The 18450-nt window shown below is 50.2% G+C and overlaps 1 protein-coding gene across 2 annotated transcripts in view; it reads right to left on the bottom strand.

Annotated features, from left to right (window-relative positions):
- Positions 1–18450, bottom strand: part of UBAC2 (UBA domain containing 2) — a 175748-nt gene that overhangs the window by 28109 nt on the left and 129189 nt on the right. For both annotated transcript variants that reach the window (XM_047720313.1, XM_047720312.1), the window contains one exon: positions 14069–14311. In XM_047720313.1, coding sequence (XP_047576269.1) covers positions 14069–14311 — 243 coding nt within the window. The remainder of the gene's footprint in view (positions 1–14068; positions 14312–18450) is intronic.

Below are 18450 nucleotides of genomic sequence, written 5' to 3'. Positions count from 1 at the left end.
CAAGTGTAGAAGCTGCAGCTCGCGGTGTAAGTAGGAATGAGCTTTGTTCCTTCGTCTATCTTCTGTGGGCCACGCATGACACGGGGCCAGGCAAGGTGGGCTGCGACACACACCGGAGCAACTCCTTCCCATACCCCTGAAAGGGCTCGGCGGGGATGACAAGCCAAAGCATCATGTGAAACCAAGCGAGAGGCCGTGAAGACAAAGTCTGTGACTTCGGCTCAGGGAGGCCACCTCGGCAGACTCACAGCTGGTGCCACGTGCTACTCGTGTGGAGGGGAGATGGACCACAGGCCATAGCCATCGGGGAAAGCTTCCTGGCAAAACTTGGAAAGAAGAAAAACCACCTCCCACCCCCCGAAACAGGCAAACTAGCAATCCACTCATCCCCTGGAGAAAAGATGGGAGGGTCAACGGCGAGAATCAAGGAGCAGGGAAGCTGCCGGAGCCCACAAGTGCTACACCCCTGCACCTGTCCCCTGCTACCATGTCCTTCTGGGCCCCAGGCAGCAAGCATCTCAGCAGGTGTTGGGAGAAAATAATAAGTTAGAGGGAGACTCAGTGAGCACTTGAACAAAATCCCAGGCTACTTTCTCAGCTCTCGGTTTCACTTTTTCTTTGTGGTTTATGCTACTGACCAGTTCTGGGGACTCAGACACTTCATTTCATACCCTTCTTCTCGGCAAAACTGAGAGCACTTTCCACAGCAGTAAGATCAGGAGACAAAACACATGGTTTTGCTAAGTTTGGAGAGCCTCTGGCTTGGAAGGCCGGGGTTCCCGCCAGTCCTGCTGCTCTCGGCCCTGTCTCTTCTTCCTTTCTTGCTCTGGCGAGCAGAGATCCGGAGGCCGCGGCCTCGCTCCATTCTAGTCTCGGGCTGGGAGGGCGAGGTCCAGGGGTGCCTGCCTAGGGACTGACCTGGGGTGTCAGTGAGGGGAGGGGCACAGAGGGACCTGAAGAGGCTACCGTCAGGAGGCTTTGTGACAGCCTAGGACACAGCCCAGTGGCTAGGCTACTGTGGCAAGGAGCACCGTGACTGGGGTGTGAGCCAACGGGCGTGCTCCCTGAGTTTCATGTGTTCTATGTGGTGACATTTCTCTCGGGAGGCCCCAGGCTCCTACCACACCTCTCTTACTTCTCCTGAGACATGGGTACAATTCTAACAAGTTAGTTTCTGCTTTAGCTGCAAACGTAAGAGATGGATTCAAACAAAGCAAGGTGCCTGGTAAATTCCTGCTGGGGAGCCACAGCGCGGCAGGGGAAAGAAACTCTGGAAAAGAGCAGCAGGGCTCAGCCTCAGCTTTGCTATTTGCCCTGGTGACAGGCTCTGCTGCCTGCCCTTCGGGGCACGAGGACGAAGTGTGGTACTGGGGGTGCGTGCTGAGCCACACAGAGCATTTGTGTCTGTCACTGTTTTTTGCAAAGGCTGGCTGACCGACCCCTCTCTCTCTGAATGGGGAAGTCAGCATCAAAGATGTCCCCAGCTTTCTGGGGTGGGGTGGTTTGGCTTCTGGTAGAGCAGGGGAACCCTCCATCTCTTCTGTGAGGAGGAGCTGGTGGTGAGGGGTGGTGTGAGGGAGACAACACATGTCCCCAGACCCAGCCTCGGGCTGGGGACATTTGGTGAAGGAAGAGGACACCTATCTCTTGTTTGAAAGCTTTTTTTCTTAGTTTTATTTACATGCTCGTGACCACGGAACCCAAGTTATGGTAGGGATGGCACAGGGTAAGGACCTCAGCGCACCTTCCTTGAAAACAGGAATAAAAGCACTTTCGGTATGGAAATGACTGACTTCTGCATTCTATCTTTCATTTTCCCCCTTCTTGGCCTGCCAAAGTTCTGGTCATTTTTTTCCTCCTTAACTTGAGCTCTCCACAAAAATTATTAAAAGCCAACATTAAAATTAGTTCTGGTGCTTGTTACCGTAAGTGTTTTGATAGAACAAGAGAAACTTGTCAACAAAAATGAGATTGGGGGGGCCTGCTGGCTTAGTTTAGCATCGGACTCTTGATTTGGGCTCAGGTCATGATCTTGGGGTTGTGAGATTGAGCTCTGCATCAGGGTTCGTGGTGGGTGTGGAGCCTGCTTAGGATTCTGTCTCCCTCTCCCTCCTCCCTCTCTAAAAAACATAAATAAAAAATGAGATTGGGTATTACTCAAGATTTCCCCTCTTTTTACCTCTCCCCCCACAAAGAGGCCAACCATTTTCAGGTCTTCAGTGATCACATCTCGCTCCCTTACTGTCCTTCAAGCAGCTGAGAGTGCTTGGGTGGGCACGACCTTCCCTTCTGATGTTTGGTTGGCATCCAGAGAGCCTGGTGACTCCTGGACTCAGTCTCTCCTTTGTACATCAAACCCAGCCAAGTCTCAAGTACACTGAGCTTCCCTCCAAAGGGGGTGTGCACTTTCTAAATCCTTGTTGTTCTACTCTGAGATTAAGCCAACAGCCTCTTGGATGACATCAGTGCTACCAACGCCGTCCCTGTCCAACATGCACAGCCCTGCAGGCAAGTGACATCACTGCCACCAACACCGTCCCTGTCCAATACGCGCAGCCCCGCGGGCGAGTGACATCACTGCCACCAACGCCGTCCCTGTCCAATATGCGCAGCCCTGCGGGCTAGTGACGTCACTGCCACCAATGCCGTCCCTGTCCAATACGCTCAGCCCTGCAAGCAAGTGACTTTGGTGCCACCAACACTATCCCTGTTCAATATGCACAGCTATGCGGGCGAGGGACATTAGTGCCACCAATACTGTCCCTGTCCAATATGCACAGCCCAGTGGGTGAGTGACATTGCTGCCACCAACACCATCCCTGTTCAATATGCACAGCCCTGCAGGTGAGTGACGTCACTGCCACCAACGCCGTCCCTGTCCAGTATGCGCAGCCTTGCAGGTGAGTGACATCAGTGCCACCAACACCGTCCCTGTCCAATATGTGCAGCCCTACGGGCGAGTGACATCACTGCCACCAACGCTGCCCCTCTCTGATCCATATACCAGGTGAAACTTCCTCGTAAGTCCTTTCACGAAGCCCCTGCCCCCAGGGAGAACGTATTGTCCCGTTACCAGACCCATTCTAAGTTATTTCTTCCTCTCCCGTGCATGTTCCTTCCACTCACTGTGTCCACCCGAAGTGTGCCTGTCCCTAAAATTTTAGCCTTCCCTATTTCCTCTGACTGTCCTCACTGTTTGCACAGGACCCAGCTCTTGTTTTGGACCTGTAATTGGTTTCCTTTTGACAATCCATCCTTACTGTGCTCTCTCTCTCTCTCTCTGCTGAACTTCTAGAGAACTCGGTCGAGCTGCTGACGTCAGAGCACACGGACAGCGAGCCCAGCCTTCCCGGGTGTCAGCGCGAAGCTGGGCTGGATGACCCTGAAACACCAGCTGTCAGCTTCCCCTTCCTAGTCAGTACACTGAAGAGTATCTTGACCCAAGCAGTTCTCTCTCAAAATGAGCCCAGAGGCCACCTGCGAGAGCCACTGTGGGAGGCGCGCTAGGGGACCTCCACTTCATCCTGTCCTGACTGCTCCTTGGTGCCGCCGCACTGGGCAGGGAGCTCTGTGAGCATCTCGGGCAAGCAGGCCTCCTGGAACTGCAGAGTGGACCGTCTCCCAGTAGGGAAGGCGGATGCAGACAAGGGAAGGGCTGTGCGGTGGCCACTCTCAGCCCCAAGCCCAAGCTCGGAGCCATGAACTGTGCCTGCCTCTCTCAGTGCCTCCCCAACCCCCACCCTGGAATCCAGGCTCAGCTGCATGCATCGGTCTCTATCACTTTAAAAAGTATGGTCTTTTAAAAATCACAGTATCACTAATCTGTATTATCATCTCGGACAAGAGTCATTACTCACCGCTCTGGAAATTCCAGGGCTCCTCCTGCGTTATTCACGAAACCACATCTGTCAACCACAGAACCAGGCTGCAGGGTCTGAGCCCGGAGTGGGTTCCATGAAATTCAAGCCTTCACAAGACGATCAGAAGGATTTTTCCTGAGAAACTCCTGGGTAGTCCAATCATCCTTCCTGAGCTAGAATCATTTTCTGGTTTTGAAAACCCACAGGAATGGCTTTTTAGAGGGGCAGGAAAAATTTGTAAAAGGATTATGAGGATGATTTTTCTAAAATACCCGTTTAACATTAGGTCTACTTTGAGGGCACATCTCTAAATTCATTTGTGGTTTTAAAAAGTGATTAGTAGTGGCGCCTGGGTGGCTCAGTGGGTTAAGCCTCTGCCTTCGGCTCAGGTCATGATCTCAGGGTCCTGGGATCGAGTCCCACATTGGGCTCTCTGCTCGGCGGGGAGCCTGGTTCCTCCTCTCTCTCTGCCTACCTCTCTGCTTACTTGTGATCTCTGTCAAATAAATAAATAAAATCTTTTTTAAAAAAGTGATAAATTATTAAAAGGACTAGGACTGCTTATAACTTCTATCTCTCCAAATACTGACTATGCCCTCATGAGACTGTCCCACACTCTTCTTTCTCATGAAGGCACCAAGGCAGAATGGAAAAATAGAAATGATTTTCTTGAGGTCACTTAATGAGTCAGTCTTGGAGATGGATTAGAATTTAGATTGATCCTATCTTTCTCTTCTGAATTTTTGTCAAAAAGGTCAGTATGATCAATTAGCAAAGCACCCAAACCGTAAGAGCTTCTGCAAGGAGGTACAGATCAAGATAAACAGCTTGGCTTTAATTTCACTTGAAAACAGAGCTCTTGCACCTAATTTTCATTTAATTTGCAGATTTTTATCAACTAAGCACTAGTAACTTATTCCGCACCTGAGACTATACACTTCACACTCATAAAAGAAAAAGTCATAAAAGAACCAGCGCTAACTGGTTAGAGATTGCTTTGTTGACAAGGCAGTACAGCAACTTGGCGAGAATGATTTTTAAATCAAATTGCGCCAAAAAGTGAAAGAGCAAAGCTAAAAAGGAAAAGTGCTGAGACGCGTGCCGCGTGCCACGTGCCATCAAGGCTGCCTGGGCTCGTCCAGGCTGAGCACCTGCCCCTCTGCATTCAAGGTGGACTCCTTTGCTACACACACGCACACACACACATGCACGCGCACACACGTGCACACACACACACACACGTGAAGGTACAGGGATACCGTTTGCAAGGCTCTACTCGGAATGCCCTTCCTGCACAAAGTACTCCTCAGCCCCCAGTGGACAGGCTGGGCGCCTCTCCTGGAAGAGCACGCCTGACATGCTACTCTAATTGTCTTGTTCTCCTCTCAGCTCGGGGAGAGGAAGGATCCTGCTGTGCTGTCTTGTTCACTGTGCTGCTCCCCAGAGCCTGGCGGGACCCTAAATACATCTTGTGGAAAGTAACTGTTAGTGGAAGTTGTAGTGCTGCTGAGGCCAAGAGGTGAGTAAGAAGCCAATCAGAGGCCTAGCCAGGGGAAGGGGCAATGCCAGAAAGTCACTCGGTGGGACAGCACACGCTGGCACAAAGGCCTCTAGTGTGTCTTGCTGTTTACACAAATCGAGAATAAGCACACAATGCAACATGGGTGAGCGGCCCACAGGGGACCAGACTGCAGACAGCTCCATTACATGAAGAGTCCAGAGCAGGCAAATCGAGAAAGAACACATTTGTGACTGCCTAGGGCTAGAGGTCTGGGGAGACTGAGTAGTGAGTGCCACTGGGCACGGTTTCTTTTTGGGGTAATAAATTGAACGTGCTGATGGTTACACAACTCTGTCCATATATTAAAAATCACTGAGTTGTACACTTACCACACACATTGTAAACCTGTGAGCATCTTTTCTTTTTTAAAGATTTTATCTATTTATTTGACAGAGATCACAAGTAGGCAGAGAGGCAGGCAGAGAGAGAGGAGGAAGCAGGCTCCCTGCTGAGCAGAGAGCCTGATGCGGGGCTCAATCCCAGGACCCTGGGATCATGACCTGAGCCGAAGGCAGAGGCTAACCCACTGAGCCACCCAGGTGCCCCCCTGTGAGCATTTTTAATACACTATAAGTATTTTATTAAACTTTTAAAATTCTTGATTAATGATAGGAACACTCATGATTTGAAGGCCAGATATGACTCATAATAATGTATATGTTAGGTGTTACCTAACAACGGTCGCTGGGGTGGATAAGAGAAACAATTTTCACAGCCACAAAATGTAACTAAGAGAGGGTGAGAGGATCCAGCCCACTTGGTTCAACTGAACACTGCAAAAATAACTGAGATGCATCAGTAAATAACGGTGAGCGGCTGTAGGCAGCAACATCTTCTTTCCTTGTGGGTCAAACAGGCCGCTTACTCCTGAACACAGAGCTGACTGTCATCTAGGAAACAGTGGGAAGCCCAAAGAAGTAAAGAGGCAATGAAGAAATCAGCACCAACAGACTCCATCGCTTTCGTGGCAAAACCCCCACTTGGCTCACACCACGCACGGTGCACCCAGAGAGGGCTTCACCAGACCTCTGCTTCCAAGGGAAATGGAGATTCTTACAGAAGCACCTTCTGGAAAGTTCAAATACCAAGTTTTCATCATGGCGTTGAAGATGAAACAACAGAGAAAATGGCGGGCACGCAACTAACAGATGATCAGAACCTAGAGAGAATTAAGACTTCTTGGTAAAACTTCACTTTGAAAGCTGCTGGCTACAGAATCTTCTAGAGCAGCAGGCCGGCAAAGTTCTTTTTTTACCAAAGATCAGGTAGTGAGTGTTTTAGGCTTTGGAGACCAAGAGGCAAAACTGAAGATCCTCTGCAGGTACTCAGAGAACCACTGACAATGCACAACCCAGTCTTATCTTTGTGGCCACAGCCTACTGACCCTTGTTCTAGGGGTTACAAGTTTTTAAGAGGAGTGACTATCAGGTTAGCTCCTAAATCAGAACTCTTCTCAAACACCCCGAGGGCCAGAAAACAGACATCCAGTGAAATCATAACAACTAATGTTTATAGATCTTTCTGGAATATAAAGTAATTCCGTATGAATTCTTTTATCCTCATGACATTGCTATTAGGTAGACTGTGTACAGATCTCCCTGTCAACACAGGGTTGATCCCTTCACTGCAAATTCCTTGCTCCTTCACTTCCGTTCTGCTGCTTTTCTACAGTGAAGTGCGGGGGCGTCTTCCCTCACGACCGGCAGAGAGGGCCCCACAAGCCAAGAAGCCGTGGAGACGCGCAGCAAGTCAACGTTCAAATGCTCACGCCTGTGGGGGTTTCAGGGCTGCCCCGGGGGTGCGACCACGCAGACACCCTGCGAGGCCTGACTGTGGCCCTTTGCTCTCACTCCATCAGGAAGCCCCGCCTCCCCACAGACCCTGAGAACACGCAGCCCTCGTCACCTCCCCACTGGCCTTCTTCCCCCCGGGTCACCTTTTCCACTCATCACTCAGATGATGGCCAAAATAATCCTTCTGAAAAACAAACCTAACCTGCTCCCTTCCTCGTAAGGCCTCGGTGACTCATGACTTCTTGCAGAACAAAGGAAAAGCAACTCTTCACGCGGCCTAAGAGCCGCTCTGTCCGGGCCTCTGCGCTCTCCCCGGCCTCTTGCTCCGCGGCGAAGGCAGTTACTCGTCGCTCCCACGGCTGTGTCGAGGCCCTCTGCTTCTTCTCCCTGGGTTCCCTGGGCCTGAAACACCTACATGAATGCTGGCGTCTTCAAGGTTGCTCTCAGGCACGGAGGGGGACCGGGACTCTGGTTCTGCTGCACACGAGCTCCAGCCGGGCCCGGCGCCTGCCCTGCCCGTGTCTCCTCCCCGCGCAGGTGCCGATCTCTCGAGGGCCCGAGCAGTGTCCTTCACGCGCCCAGTGCTACACACTCCAGCAGGACCAAGAGAGACAAAAACAAGCAAAACGCACAGCTCCTGGCTGTCCAGAGCTCACCTGCCCCTTGATCAGGAAATGCAGCACAGACCTGTGGAGGTTACGTAACGGCCAAGGTGGAAAAATGACCCGCAGCTGCTGAGTACCACAGTGACTCCGGGCCGGGCCCAGCCACGCGGCCAGCGGCTGCCAGGGAGAGGACAGCAGCCACGGCCTGACATGCTGCCCCAGGATGCACAGAGGAGTGGGAGAACCTCGGGTGTGGATGGCAAGGAGAACCAGAAGGAAGGACTGGGGCCCTACCATGCAGTAAACGCAGTGACCATCACTATAAGTCCTCGAGACAACTGTTCAGGGGCCTGTCGGCAGTAAGTACCACAAGCAGGTCCAGAAAGATCACATCGCTGGGCCTCATGAACTTAATTAAGGACACTATACTCCGACCCTACTGGTGCTCTGGCCTCAAGCTCTAGGGGAAGCACGGGGACAGAGTCATCCTGGCGCTCCCCATCCTTTAAGCCATGGAAGCTGTACACACCGGGGAGCGTTCTAAGAACGTCTGCGGTCGTACAACATCACAGCTAACTTGAAAGACCACAGGCGGCCCCGGAATGAGGCTGAATGGCCTCACTGGAAGTGACGAACGTCCCTCTGCTTCCAGTCCGCGGGTGGCCTCTCCAAGCGGCACTCCCAAAACTCGAACCGGGTCTTGCTGAGTCCAGCAATCTTCTTTCTCCTCCTTACCATCTCTGCTTCACTCTTACTTGCGGTGGGGGGGGGTACCGGAGTCCGAACACCCACCCTCCCACTCCCCCTCAAACATTCTGTTCTCCCCGGTTGCGGAACTTCGTGGGTTTCTGCTTCCTTCCCTGGAACCGCTTCCTTCCTCCTCTGGGCTCTGGAAACATGGGTCCCAGGGGGTCTTTAATGGTCTGTTCCCATGTGTCCTCTCACAGAGGGTATCTGGACACTTCCAGACCCCACTATTCCCCTGTATTCAGCTGGCCTTGGTCCACTGAGTTGTTCTGTAAATATTGTACAAGTATTTGTCATGAATTCCCCCAATACATGAGTTTCTGGCGTGTGCCAAGCATTACTACACACTGGTGCGACAGAGAAAAAAGTCTCCACCCACCCCAAGACACACTACTGGCAGAGAGAGGGAAGTCAGTCGGAGTAAGGCGCCTGATCACGGTGAGGGCCATGAACGAGACCCCAGGGGCTGGCGGGCTAGAGAGAGGATCAGAGCCGAACGGGAGGCTGCAGCAGGCTTCCTGGAGGAGGCGATGTTTGAATGGAGCCCTGAATGAACAGGAGTTGGGCAAGCAGACCCTGTGCATGTGCTGGGCGAGCGGGGGGTAGATTGTTTCAGGCAGAGCACAGGGCGGAAGCGAGGGCACGTGGTGAGAGACACTGGGGCTCTGACACACCCCTGAGCTGAGCGGGGTTAGCCGAAGGGTGCGCGTGGGGCCAGGTGAGCACACGTGGCTAAAACGCAGGAAGGGCTCCGGGTAATGAGTGTTAACTACCTTGAAAGCCACGAAGGGCTTCTGAAGGAGTCTGGTGTGGAACAGTCAGATTTGTGTGTCAAAGAGATCACCCTGGGGGATGACTCATGGGGCCGGGACAGGACTGGGAGTTGTGGCCAGACTCAGAGGCAAGCTAAGTGCTGATGAGCTATGGCAGTGGGAGGGAGACGGGGAATGACAGCTTTCTACCGCAGGTGAAGTCAGGATGTTCTGGCTTGGGTCTCCGGGCAGGTGATTGTGGTTTTCATTCGGGGAGGGAGTGAGGAGAAGCTACTTTAGCCAAGAAATGGAAGACTTCACGTGCCCATGGAGTGCGAGGGTGGAAATGTCCAGTGGGCGTGGGATGTTTGGGGCTAGAGCCCAGGAGAGAGGGAGTACCGTCCGTAACCCAGATCTGGTTGCTGGAGCTGACAGCGGGGTGAACGGGAGGGACTGGGGGTCACCTGCTGGGATGACAGAACCTTGAGAAACAACAGGGAGTGAGCAGAGAGGTGCTCAATTAGGAGAATGCCCTGATTTTGGCCACGGCACTCACACAGCTGGATTTAAAGATCGTCTTCTATCTGCTCCTCCTCCTTGCTCTCTCCTTTCTCCCGTCCACAGTACACATTGCAATAAGACAGATTTTTCTAGAACACTGTCCTGCCTTTACTACCAGTTAAACCACATTTCACAGCCTCCTGTGTCGAAACCCAAATCTGCCGTCAGGTTAAAGCACCCTCTATTACAGGTGCACAATAATTTCCTGTCTCTCACTCGTACCTGGCCCTGTTTCAGCCAGGGGGCCTCCTTGGGGTTTTCCTTTCCAGGGCCTCTAATCACCTCCATGCCTGCCCCACTCCTGCTGGTCCTTGGCTTGGGTATCAGCTGCCTCATCTCAGCCCACCCAATCCTGTCTGTCCTCCCACTGAAACGACACAGTAGCGGGCAGCAGGGACGGCGCTCTTCTCGGCTTCCTTACGCTCTGGGTGCTCAGGCCAATGATTCCTTGTTCTCGGATGTTCTCTAATTCAAGTATATCCGCCGAGGCTCCCTGAGCTTGATCACAGAGTTGCTGGGGAAAGGACATGTTTTGCACTTCTCTCCTGCCCACGGAGTACCCACCAGCCTTGCTCAGAGAGTCGAAGTAATGACCGACCGACCGTAACCCCGGAGCCCAGTGAGGGGCACAGGTGGGTGATGGAGGGCATGGAGCAGCCGCCAGGCGGAGAGATGAACTACGCCAGCACAAGGCGAATGATCTGTGAAGGCACACACTGAGACAACGCTTGAGCATTATACTGGCATGCTTATCTACCAGAAACATCTCCTGCCGAAGAGAAGGAATGACTCAGGCAACTGACATGAGCCAGCCCCTGTCACCAGCCACCCAGTGCTGGCACAGGAGGAGTGGCCAGGACAGCAGGGACGGCCCCACTCTCGGGCTGGACTGGCTAGCAACAGCAACAGAGGCCAGTGCTGAGCCCTCGCACACCACCCCTGCTCAAGGAGAAGCAGCAGCCAGTGCAAGACAGGCTATGCTGGGCCCTTTTCACTCTGGAAGGGACAGTGTTATGTACCGAAAGCTGCCCACCCCAAATTCACAGGTTGAAGTTCCTAACCCCCCCTGTGACCAGAGCTGGGGACAGGGCCTTTCAGGAGGTAATTAAGGTTAAATGAGATCATAAGGGTGGGACCTAAATCCAACAGGACTGCTGTCCTCCTAAGACAAGACACCAAGACATGCGCACTCTGGGAAGGGGCCGTGTGAGGCCGGAGTGGGAAAGGTGGTCATCGGCAGGACCGGGAGAGTCCTCTCCAAAACCGACCCTGCCTGCACGCTGATCTTGGACTTCTAGCCCCCACAATAGGAAGGAAAGAATGTTCTGCTGGTCAGACCTGGTGCTGTGGTATTCTGCTGTGGAAGCCTGAGTGGACGCTAACGAAGGCAGCGACGCGGCATCACCGGAGCGGACACGCACTCTGGTTCTAGTTCCGCTGCCTCTTCTGTCAGCCAGAGCCCCCACCTGGGGGTTACAGAAGCTTGCTCCACCCACCAGGCTTCCAGCTAACGTCGTGTCACATCGCAAGGTCGCTTATAAGGGGTGCACGGGCGGCACGGACCCCCTCACACATCACATGGCTCCCCAGTCCGGAGGGGGAGCTCTGCAAGGACGACTCTGGGGGTTCCAGCACGCGGTACAAACCCTACATCAACAACCACCATCCAGGCGCTGTGTGCCCAGCAGGGAGAACATGTGGGTTCTGGGAAGAAGACGGAGGAGGGGCAGTGGCCCTAAGTACACTCTCAACCAGTGACCTGCTTGGGAATCTGGGCTTCCTGTCCCTGAAACTAGATTCCATGGGCTCAGCGAGCTCGCCTCCCAGGAGGGTAACACTTCCCCTGGGGACAAGATAAGGCCATTACATGTGAAGCGACAGCTGCTGCCCAGTCATTTTGGGCTCTCGTGCCGAGAGCAGCAGGCCAGGAAAGAAGTCATTTTCATGGCAGGATTAAGTAACTGTAATCCTCCAGAAAAGGCACAACTAGGGGGACAAAAGTAGGAGGAAAAAACATGTGTGGCATGAGGGTGTCTCCTAGGATGCCCATGCCTTGGTTTTTACAGTAAAAGGACAAGGGCAGCAGATGCAGCCTGAGAGAGGCAAGGCGACCGGGGACTGAGACTTCACGGGGATGATGCTCTGTGTCACTTCACCAAGACTGTCTTCCTGCCAATGGTCAAATGGAAAGTAGAAGAGGGACGGGGTGGCCAGGGTGGCCTGGAGAGCATCTTCCCCAGAAAGGGATGAAGTGTGTCCTAATCTTCCTCTTGAAGGTTTCTCCTGGGGTAAGAGCATCACTGGAGTCCTGCCGGAGCTGCTCCAAGAACTTCTGTCAACCAGGAAGATGGCAGCAGCACAAGCGGTGGGTGCTTTGGCCCACCGCCCGGATCCCCTGCCTCCCCAGGAAAGAAGTGCTCCACTTCCCTGCCGAGGGGGACTGCTGGCAGCGGAAAGCTCTCCAGGGACACCCCCTGCGGACAGCATGCAACACAGGACAGCCAGTCAGCCCCAGACCTGCAGTTTGCACCCAGTGACTGGCTGGTGGAGGTTTCAAGTGTCAGCTCTTTGGCCAATTCCAGTGCAATCTGGAAGGGCTCTCCATGGCTCTCTGTGAGGCTGGCTCAGACCCTCTTCGTAATTCTTGGTTAGTCTCCCCGTGTCCTTCACCACCACTCCCCCCAAAAGATGCGGATTCCGACAGTGTTCCCTAAGAAACTTGTTGCATGAAGATGTCCCTGGGGATGCGAAGCTAAGCAATACGACCTCTCTGGTTTGCTCACAAGCATGGGCTCCACAAGCTATCTAATGGGGAGTCCTAGGTATTCCGAAAGTACCTCAGTCAATGTATTTCCCCCAGATCTGCTCTTTTGGTATTGGGGAAACGGTGCTGTCATCAATCCATCCCACTATCTAAGCCAGAAACCTCAGAATCATACCCTGTCTCTTTCTCTCCTTCACAGCTCTGCCCATTCTACCTGGAAAATATTTATACTCACCATGACTTCAGTTTTTGGACCTGGTCTTTCTGAGTTCTCATACTCTTCATTCTTCCTTCTCTCTCCTTGTAGGATCCAGCTCCCCCTCTTGCTACACACAAGGCTCCTTCCATGGCTTATGTTCATCTTGGATATAATTCTCTTAAAGGACTCACTTAGCACCTACTCAACCCTCTGAAGCTGACTCCATGATCTACACCTCCAGCTCTGAGGTGAGAGGTCTGTCCTCCACATTTAAATACATCATAGGTGTCTTTGTTGTATATTCCAGAGTCATCTCAAGGTCAAATATCTCTGTAGGGAACAGCCTGGGTTTTCTTTTTCATCTATAGGCTCAGCCCATTAATAAGGGTATATAAACTCTAGGACCCCTATCTCCAATGGGACACCTGGGATGCCACACTTGATCTCACTTTTCCAGACCACCGTGACACCTGCAGACCTAGTTCTCACACCTGGTGAAGGCAGGAAGGAAACAGGGAGATGGCGTGAGAGAACAGTATCCTCTCTCATACCCCAGAGGGTAAAGGAGACGGACATAGAGATAAAGAGCTTGGTGTGCTGGATGGCAGAGTGCCAGAGCAAGATCAGTAGGAGGGTCAGGCTGACATATAGTAACCCTTGAAAGACAGGGGTACCATTAGAGTGTTTACATACAGCAGTTTTTGTAGATAAATGTGCAGTATTTCCTGATACTGATGATGAAGTTAAAAAAACACAGCCTTTGATTCACTGGTTATTCCCCTGAAACTTTCTCATTTTCATAGTCTCTTCCTTTCAACCAAGGAAAATCGAGAAGCTTCACATCTGCCCTTCACTGCTGCGCATATGATAACCAGCATTTTTAACAGGAACACACTGTGGCTTTTACAAGATTATAAGGACAGATAAATATCATGTCTTGTTAACTAAGTTGGTGTTTCTCTAAGAAATTATGTTTATCTAATAGAAGTGGAATAAGAATGCCCAGTTTGACCAGTCCTTTCAGCTGCAAATTTTTTTACTTAAAAAACCAAAAAAACCCAAAGCGCTAAGAAAACCACTAACAGAGACCTACATCCTATGTGGAAACGTCAAGTTCTCCAGGCTGCCATGCACAGGAGTGATGCGTCCTCTCGGCTGCACGGTAAGCCGCAGAGGTGAAGTGTGCCGAGCACTTGGGCCTTTCCAATCTGTCTGCCACTGCTTACCTGCTGTCTCTGTCGTCTCACTTGTGCAAACTGAGAAAGCGTCAGCTGCCGGTCAAGCCGCTCCATCCTCTGCTGTCTCTGGATGTCGACGGTGGCCCCCATCCCAATCCGGGCTTCGGTGGCGGGTTCTGGAGATGAGAAGATGGGCTCCAGCATCCAAGAAAAGAACTTTGCCATCCATATGGGAATGCAGAGCGCCTGGTGGAGCCGGAATACTTTGCTGTGGTAGCAGAGGCCCGATGCCTGAAAGAAGGAGGTCCAATGGGATGGTTTCACCATAACCGCGTTCGAGAACATACTAACACAGAAATCAGGAAGACCACAAAATACTTCCCAGGCTATGCTCCTTCATTCTAGCAGTGCTGGGCGGTAAACAACAGTCCTGTCAGGTGCAGAGCAGTAAGCAGGACAAGTAAACAAGAACTTAATTTACTCACTGAACAAATCTGTTTTTATAAAGCTAGAAGAGACAGCGAAATCCTAACCACTTTACACTCAAAGAACTGGCCAAGTATTTAAAAAACAATGTTTTCTTTAACAAAAAAAGCCATACAAGATCTGATTACTGAAACACTTTCACACTGTACTACCTCTGTGGTTACTCTTACTGGCAGATGGCCATCAGAGAGATACTGGCAGAAAACAACTTTAAGGGATGTCTGGGTGGCTCAGAGGGTTGAGCGTCTGCCTTTGGCTCAGGTCATGATCCCAGGGTCCTGGGATCGAGTCCTACATTGGGCTCCCTGCTTCTCCCTCTCCCTGTCAATCCCCCTGCTTGTGCTCTCTCTTTTTCTTGCTGACAAATAAATAAAATCTTTAAAAAAAAAACAACAAAAACCTTTAATGGCCAATGATGCAATCCAGACATATAATAAATTTATCAGAAAATAAAGACAGTTTACAATTTACATAGTGTTCTGATACATTTTTCAAGTACTGATTTTTCTAGTTTTAAAATCCTTGCCAATAGTAATTCACAATTCTATTTACAAACAAGCCTATTTTTTTTTTCATCTTTAAGGTAATTTATATGGTATGAGACATCTAAAGACTGGTTTTCTAGGTTAAAATGAGTTTGGCTATTCTTTCGTAAAAAAAATCTTTACTTTTGTGAATCTGATTCTTAGGATAAATTATTCATAGCAAATTAGAACATATTTGACAATGTGCTAATAGGAGAAAAGTACACTTTAATGCTTTAATAAAACTTAAATCAATTAATGAGGCAAGACTTTGTTGAGCACTGTTCGAGGCACTCGGTGGACAGTGGAGGACAAGATCGACAAGGCCCTGTTCTTGTACGGGTAACAGCGGTCAGAATGGCGAATACAGAGTGAGGCAGCAAACACATAAAACAATTCCAGATAAGTTCTGTGAAGGAAACAAAATAAAGTGGCCTGGAGCAAGGACTGTCTGTAGGTCAGTGCCAGGGAAGCTTTGGAGGAAGTGACATTTGAGCAAAGCTCTTCAGGATAATGGGGTGCCAGCGATCTGAAGACGTGGGAAGAACATCTCAGGCAGGGCAAACAGAAATGCGACGCAGCAGTGGGCCCGGGAGCATCTAGGAGAGATCCGGGCGAGGACCTGGACCTCCAGGGAAAGTTCAGCAGAGGTAAGGATCTGGGGGTCTGCGACATTGACAGCAGTTCAAGCAATGGGAATAGGTTAAGAGCAAGGGTGCGGGACAAACAACAGAAGGGAGAACTTCGGACTCAACCCAGCAACATTCTGTGTGTGGATGGGGTAGAAGCCAGTGGAGCCATCTGGCAGCCCACCAGGGGACAGGTGGAAAAGCCTTAGCGTGGGCAAAGCACAGAAAACATCTCAGGCTGGGGACGGCCACTATGTACCACACAGCTCTGTGGTCAACCAGGCCAGGGAGTAAAATGACCCCCCGATCTGGCAAAAACGGAAGCCTTTGATGATCTTATAAGTACAGTTTCGGTGCTGTGGTAGGAGCGAGACACAGACTGGTACAGAGAGAAGAGTGAGGCAGAGGAGTTTTGGTTTCAAATAATTTCTATGTCACTTCTCTCAAAACCAGTACAGAAGAACAAAGAAAATGAAAATAGAAACAAATTCCACATTCAATGAAACTAGAAAGCATCTGTAATCCTGAACCACACTAACAAAATGGGAAATACTGAGTATTTAGAAATCACTTGGCGCAGGGGAAGAAAGAGAAATCTAAGTGCTGGCAAGGTCCCTGAGGGCTCAGACAGGCTCAGCGATTAGAGGCACCAGGAATGCAGAAGGCCGGAGCGATGCGAGGGCCTGTCTCCAGAGGAAGCAACCCCTATTCCTGTCCAACCCAGCGTCGCCCATACCCACCCTCTCTCCTCCAGGAAGAAGGTAAAAGTTCTTCAGGGCATGAACCAAGGAGGTTCCTGAAGTGGGCAGAGCCGGCTCTGAGGGGAGGCCCGGGGCTCTGTCCCCAAGATTCCGCCCAGACAAAGGTCTCACAGAGTGAGGTCTCATATGACTTCCAGAAGAAAACAACGGAGGGAGCACGGACAGAGCAGAACTCTACTTCAAGAGATAATAGTTAAGATTTCTCCAGAATTAATAAAAAATATAAATCCCAGATCAATAATACAAGAGTCCCAAGAAGGATAACAAAATGGAATTTATATCTAGATGCACTGTTGTGAAACAAAGAAGCCCTTAAAAGTTACCAGAGATAAAAGAGACTGCCTAGAAAGGAAAAAGCATTAACTATCTGCAGAATAGCAAACTGTGAAAAAGAAAATTTTGAAACTATAAAAAAAAAGGCACACTAAAGAAAATCCTAGTAATAAATAAAGGCATCACATCCATGAATGGGAAGATGTAAAACTATTAATATACAAATTTCCACCAAATCAAGATACAAAGTCAATGTAATTCAAAATAAAAGCTTAACAGCTTTTTGTTGTTGTCAGAACTTAAATGCCACCTCTAAAATGTACTGCATTTGGAATATTTAAAGTTTAAGTTTTAAAAACATAATGTTGGGAGAAAGCCACCAGACAAAAAATATATTATATGATTCCATTTTTGTAAGTGGATTGATCTGAACGATCTGTCTATCTCCAGTGGGAAAACCATGGAGCGAAGCATGAGGGTGACCGACCGTCCATCCTGCGAGACCCGGGAGGGAGGGGCACTCCGAGGCTGGCAGCACTCTGCCCTGTGTGGTGTTTTATGGGTGTGTCCACTTTCCAGTGTTTGGTTTCATGACATTTCTAGTTTACAAACACCTGGGTGTGTTATATATACAATAAAAAGACTTAAAAAAAAACTAAAGGGGGCGCCTGGGTGGCTCAGTGGGTTAAGCCTCTGCCTTCGGCTCCGGTCATGATCTCAGGGTCCTGGGATAGAGCCCCACGTCGGGCTCTCTGCTCGGCAGGGAGCCTGCTTCCTCCTCTCTCTCTGCCTGCCGCTCTGCCTGCTTGTGATCTCTCTCTGTCAAATAAATAAATAAAATCCTTTAAAAAAAAAAAAAAAGGATCCATAATGGCCAATGTAATGATATTAAGGCTTATCAGATTTCAGGATATGATATAAAGTTTGAATAATTAAAACAGTGAGTTTCTATGTAGAGCTACTCAAAGTGACCTAAAGACCAAGAGCATAGAAAGAGGCTGCGGGGGACAAGGGCACGTGGTAAGTCAGAGGGAGCTCTACATAAGGCTGCAGAACAGACCCACCTTCCCATCATGTGTAAACTCCCAACGGATTAAGGAAATAACTCACCGAACTTTAAATCTTTCTGCACAAAATACAGAAGGCACATCTTTTTGACACTGGGATGGGAAGGATTTTTTTTTTTTTTTAAAGATTTTATTTATTTATTTGACAGAGAGAAATCACAAGTAAGCAGAGAGGCAGGCAGAGAGAGAGGAGGAAGCAGGCTCCCAGCTGAGCAGAAAGCCCGATGTGGGGCTCGAACCCAGGACCTGGGATCATGACCTGAGCCGAAGGCAGCGGCTTAAACCACTGAGCCACCCAGGCGCCCAGGATTTTTTTTTTTAAGATTTTATTTATTTATTTGATAGAGAGAGAGATCATAAGCAGGCAGAGAGGAAGGCAGAGAGAGAGGGGGCAGCAGGCTCCCCGCCGAACAGAGAGCCCCATGCGGGGCTCGATCCCAAGACCCTGAGATCGTGACCTGAGCTGAAGGCAGAGGCTTAATCCATTGAGCCACCCAGGAGCTCCAGGATTTTTAAACAAGGACCAGAAAGTACAAACTATAAAAGAAAATATACATTTACTTACTTTACAATTTAAAATCTACAGGTATGCCACAAATTACCCTAAGTGAAGTCAAAGGACAAGTAAGAGCCTAGAGAAGGTCCTTAGAATCCTTGCAGACAACAAAGGCAATGTTCAAATACATAAGG

Source organism: Lutra lutra, chromosome 3 (genome assembly GCF_902655055.1).
Source record: "Lutra lutra chromosome 3, mLutLut1.2, whole genome shotgun sequence".
In the NCBI taxonomy this organism is placed as follows: Eukaryota; Metazoa; Chordata; class Mammalia; order Carnivora; family Mustelidae; genus Lutra; species Lutra lutra.
The sequence above is the reverse complement of the archived record's forward strand: the minus strand, read 5'-3'. Positions and strand labels throughout refer to the sequence as shown.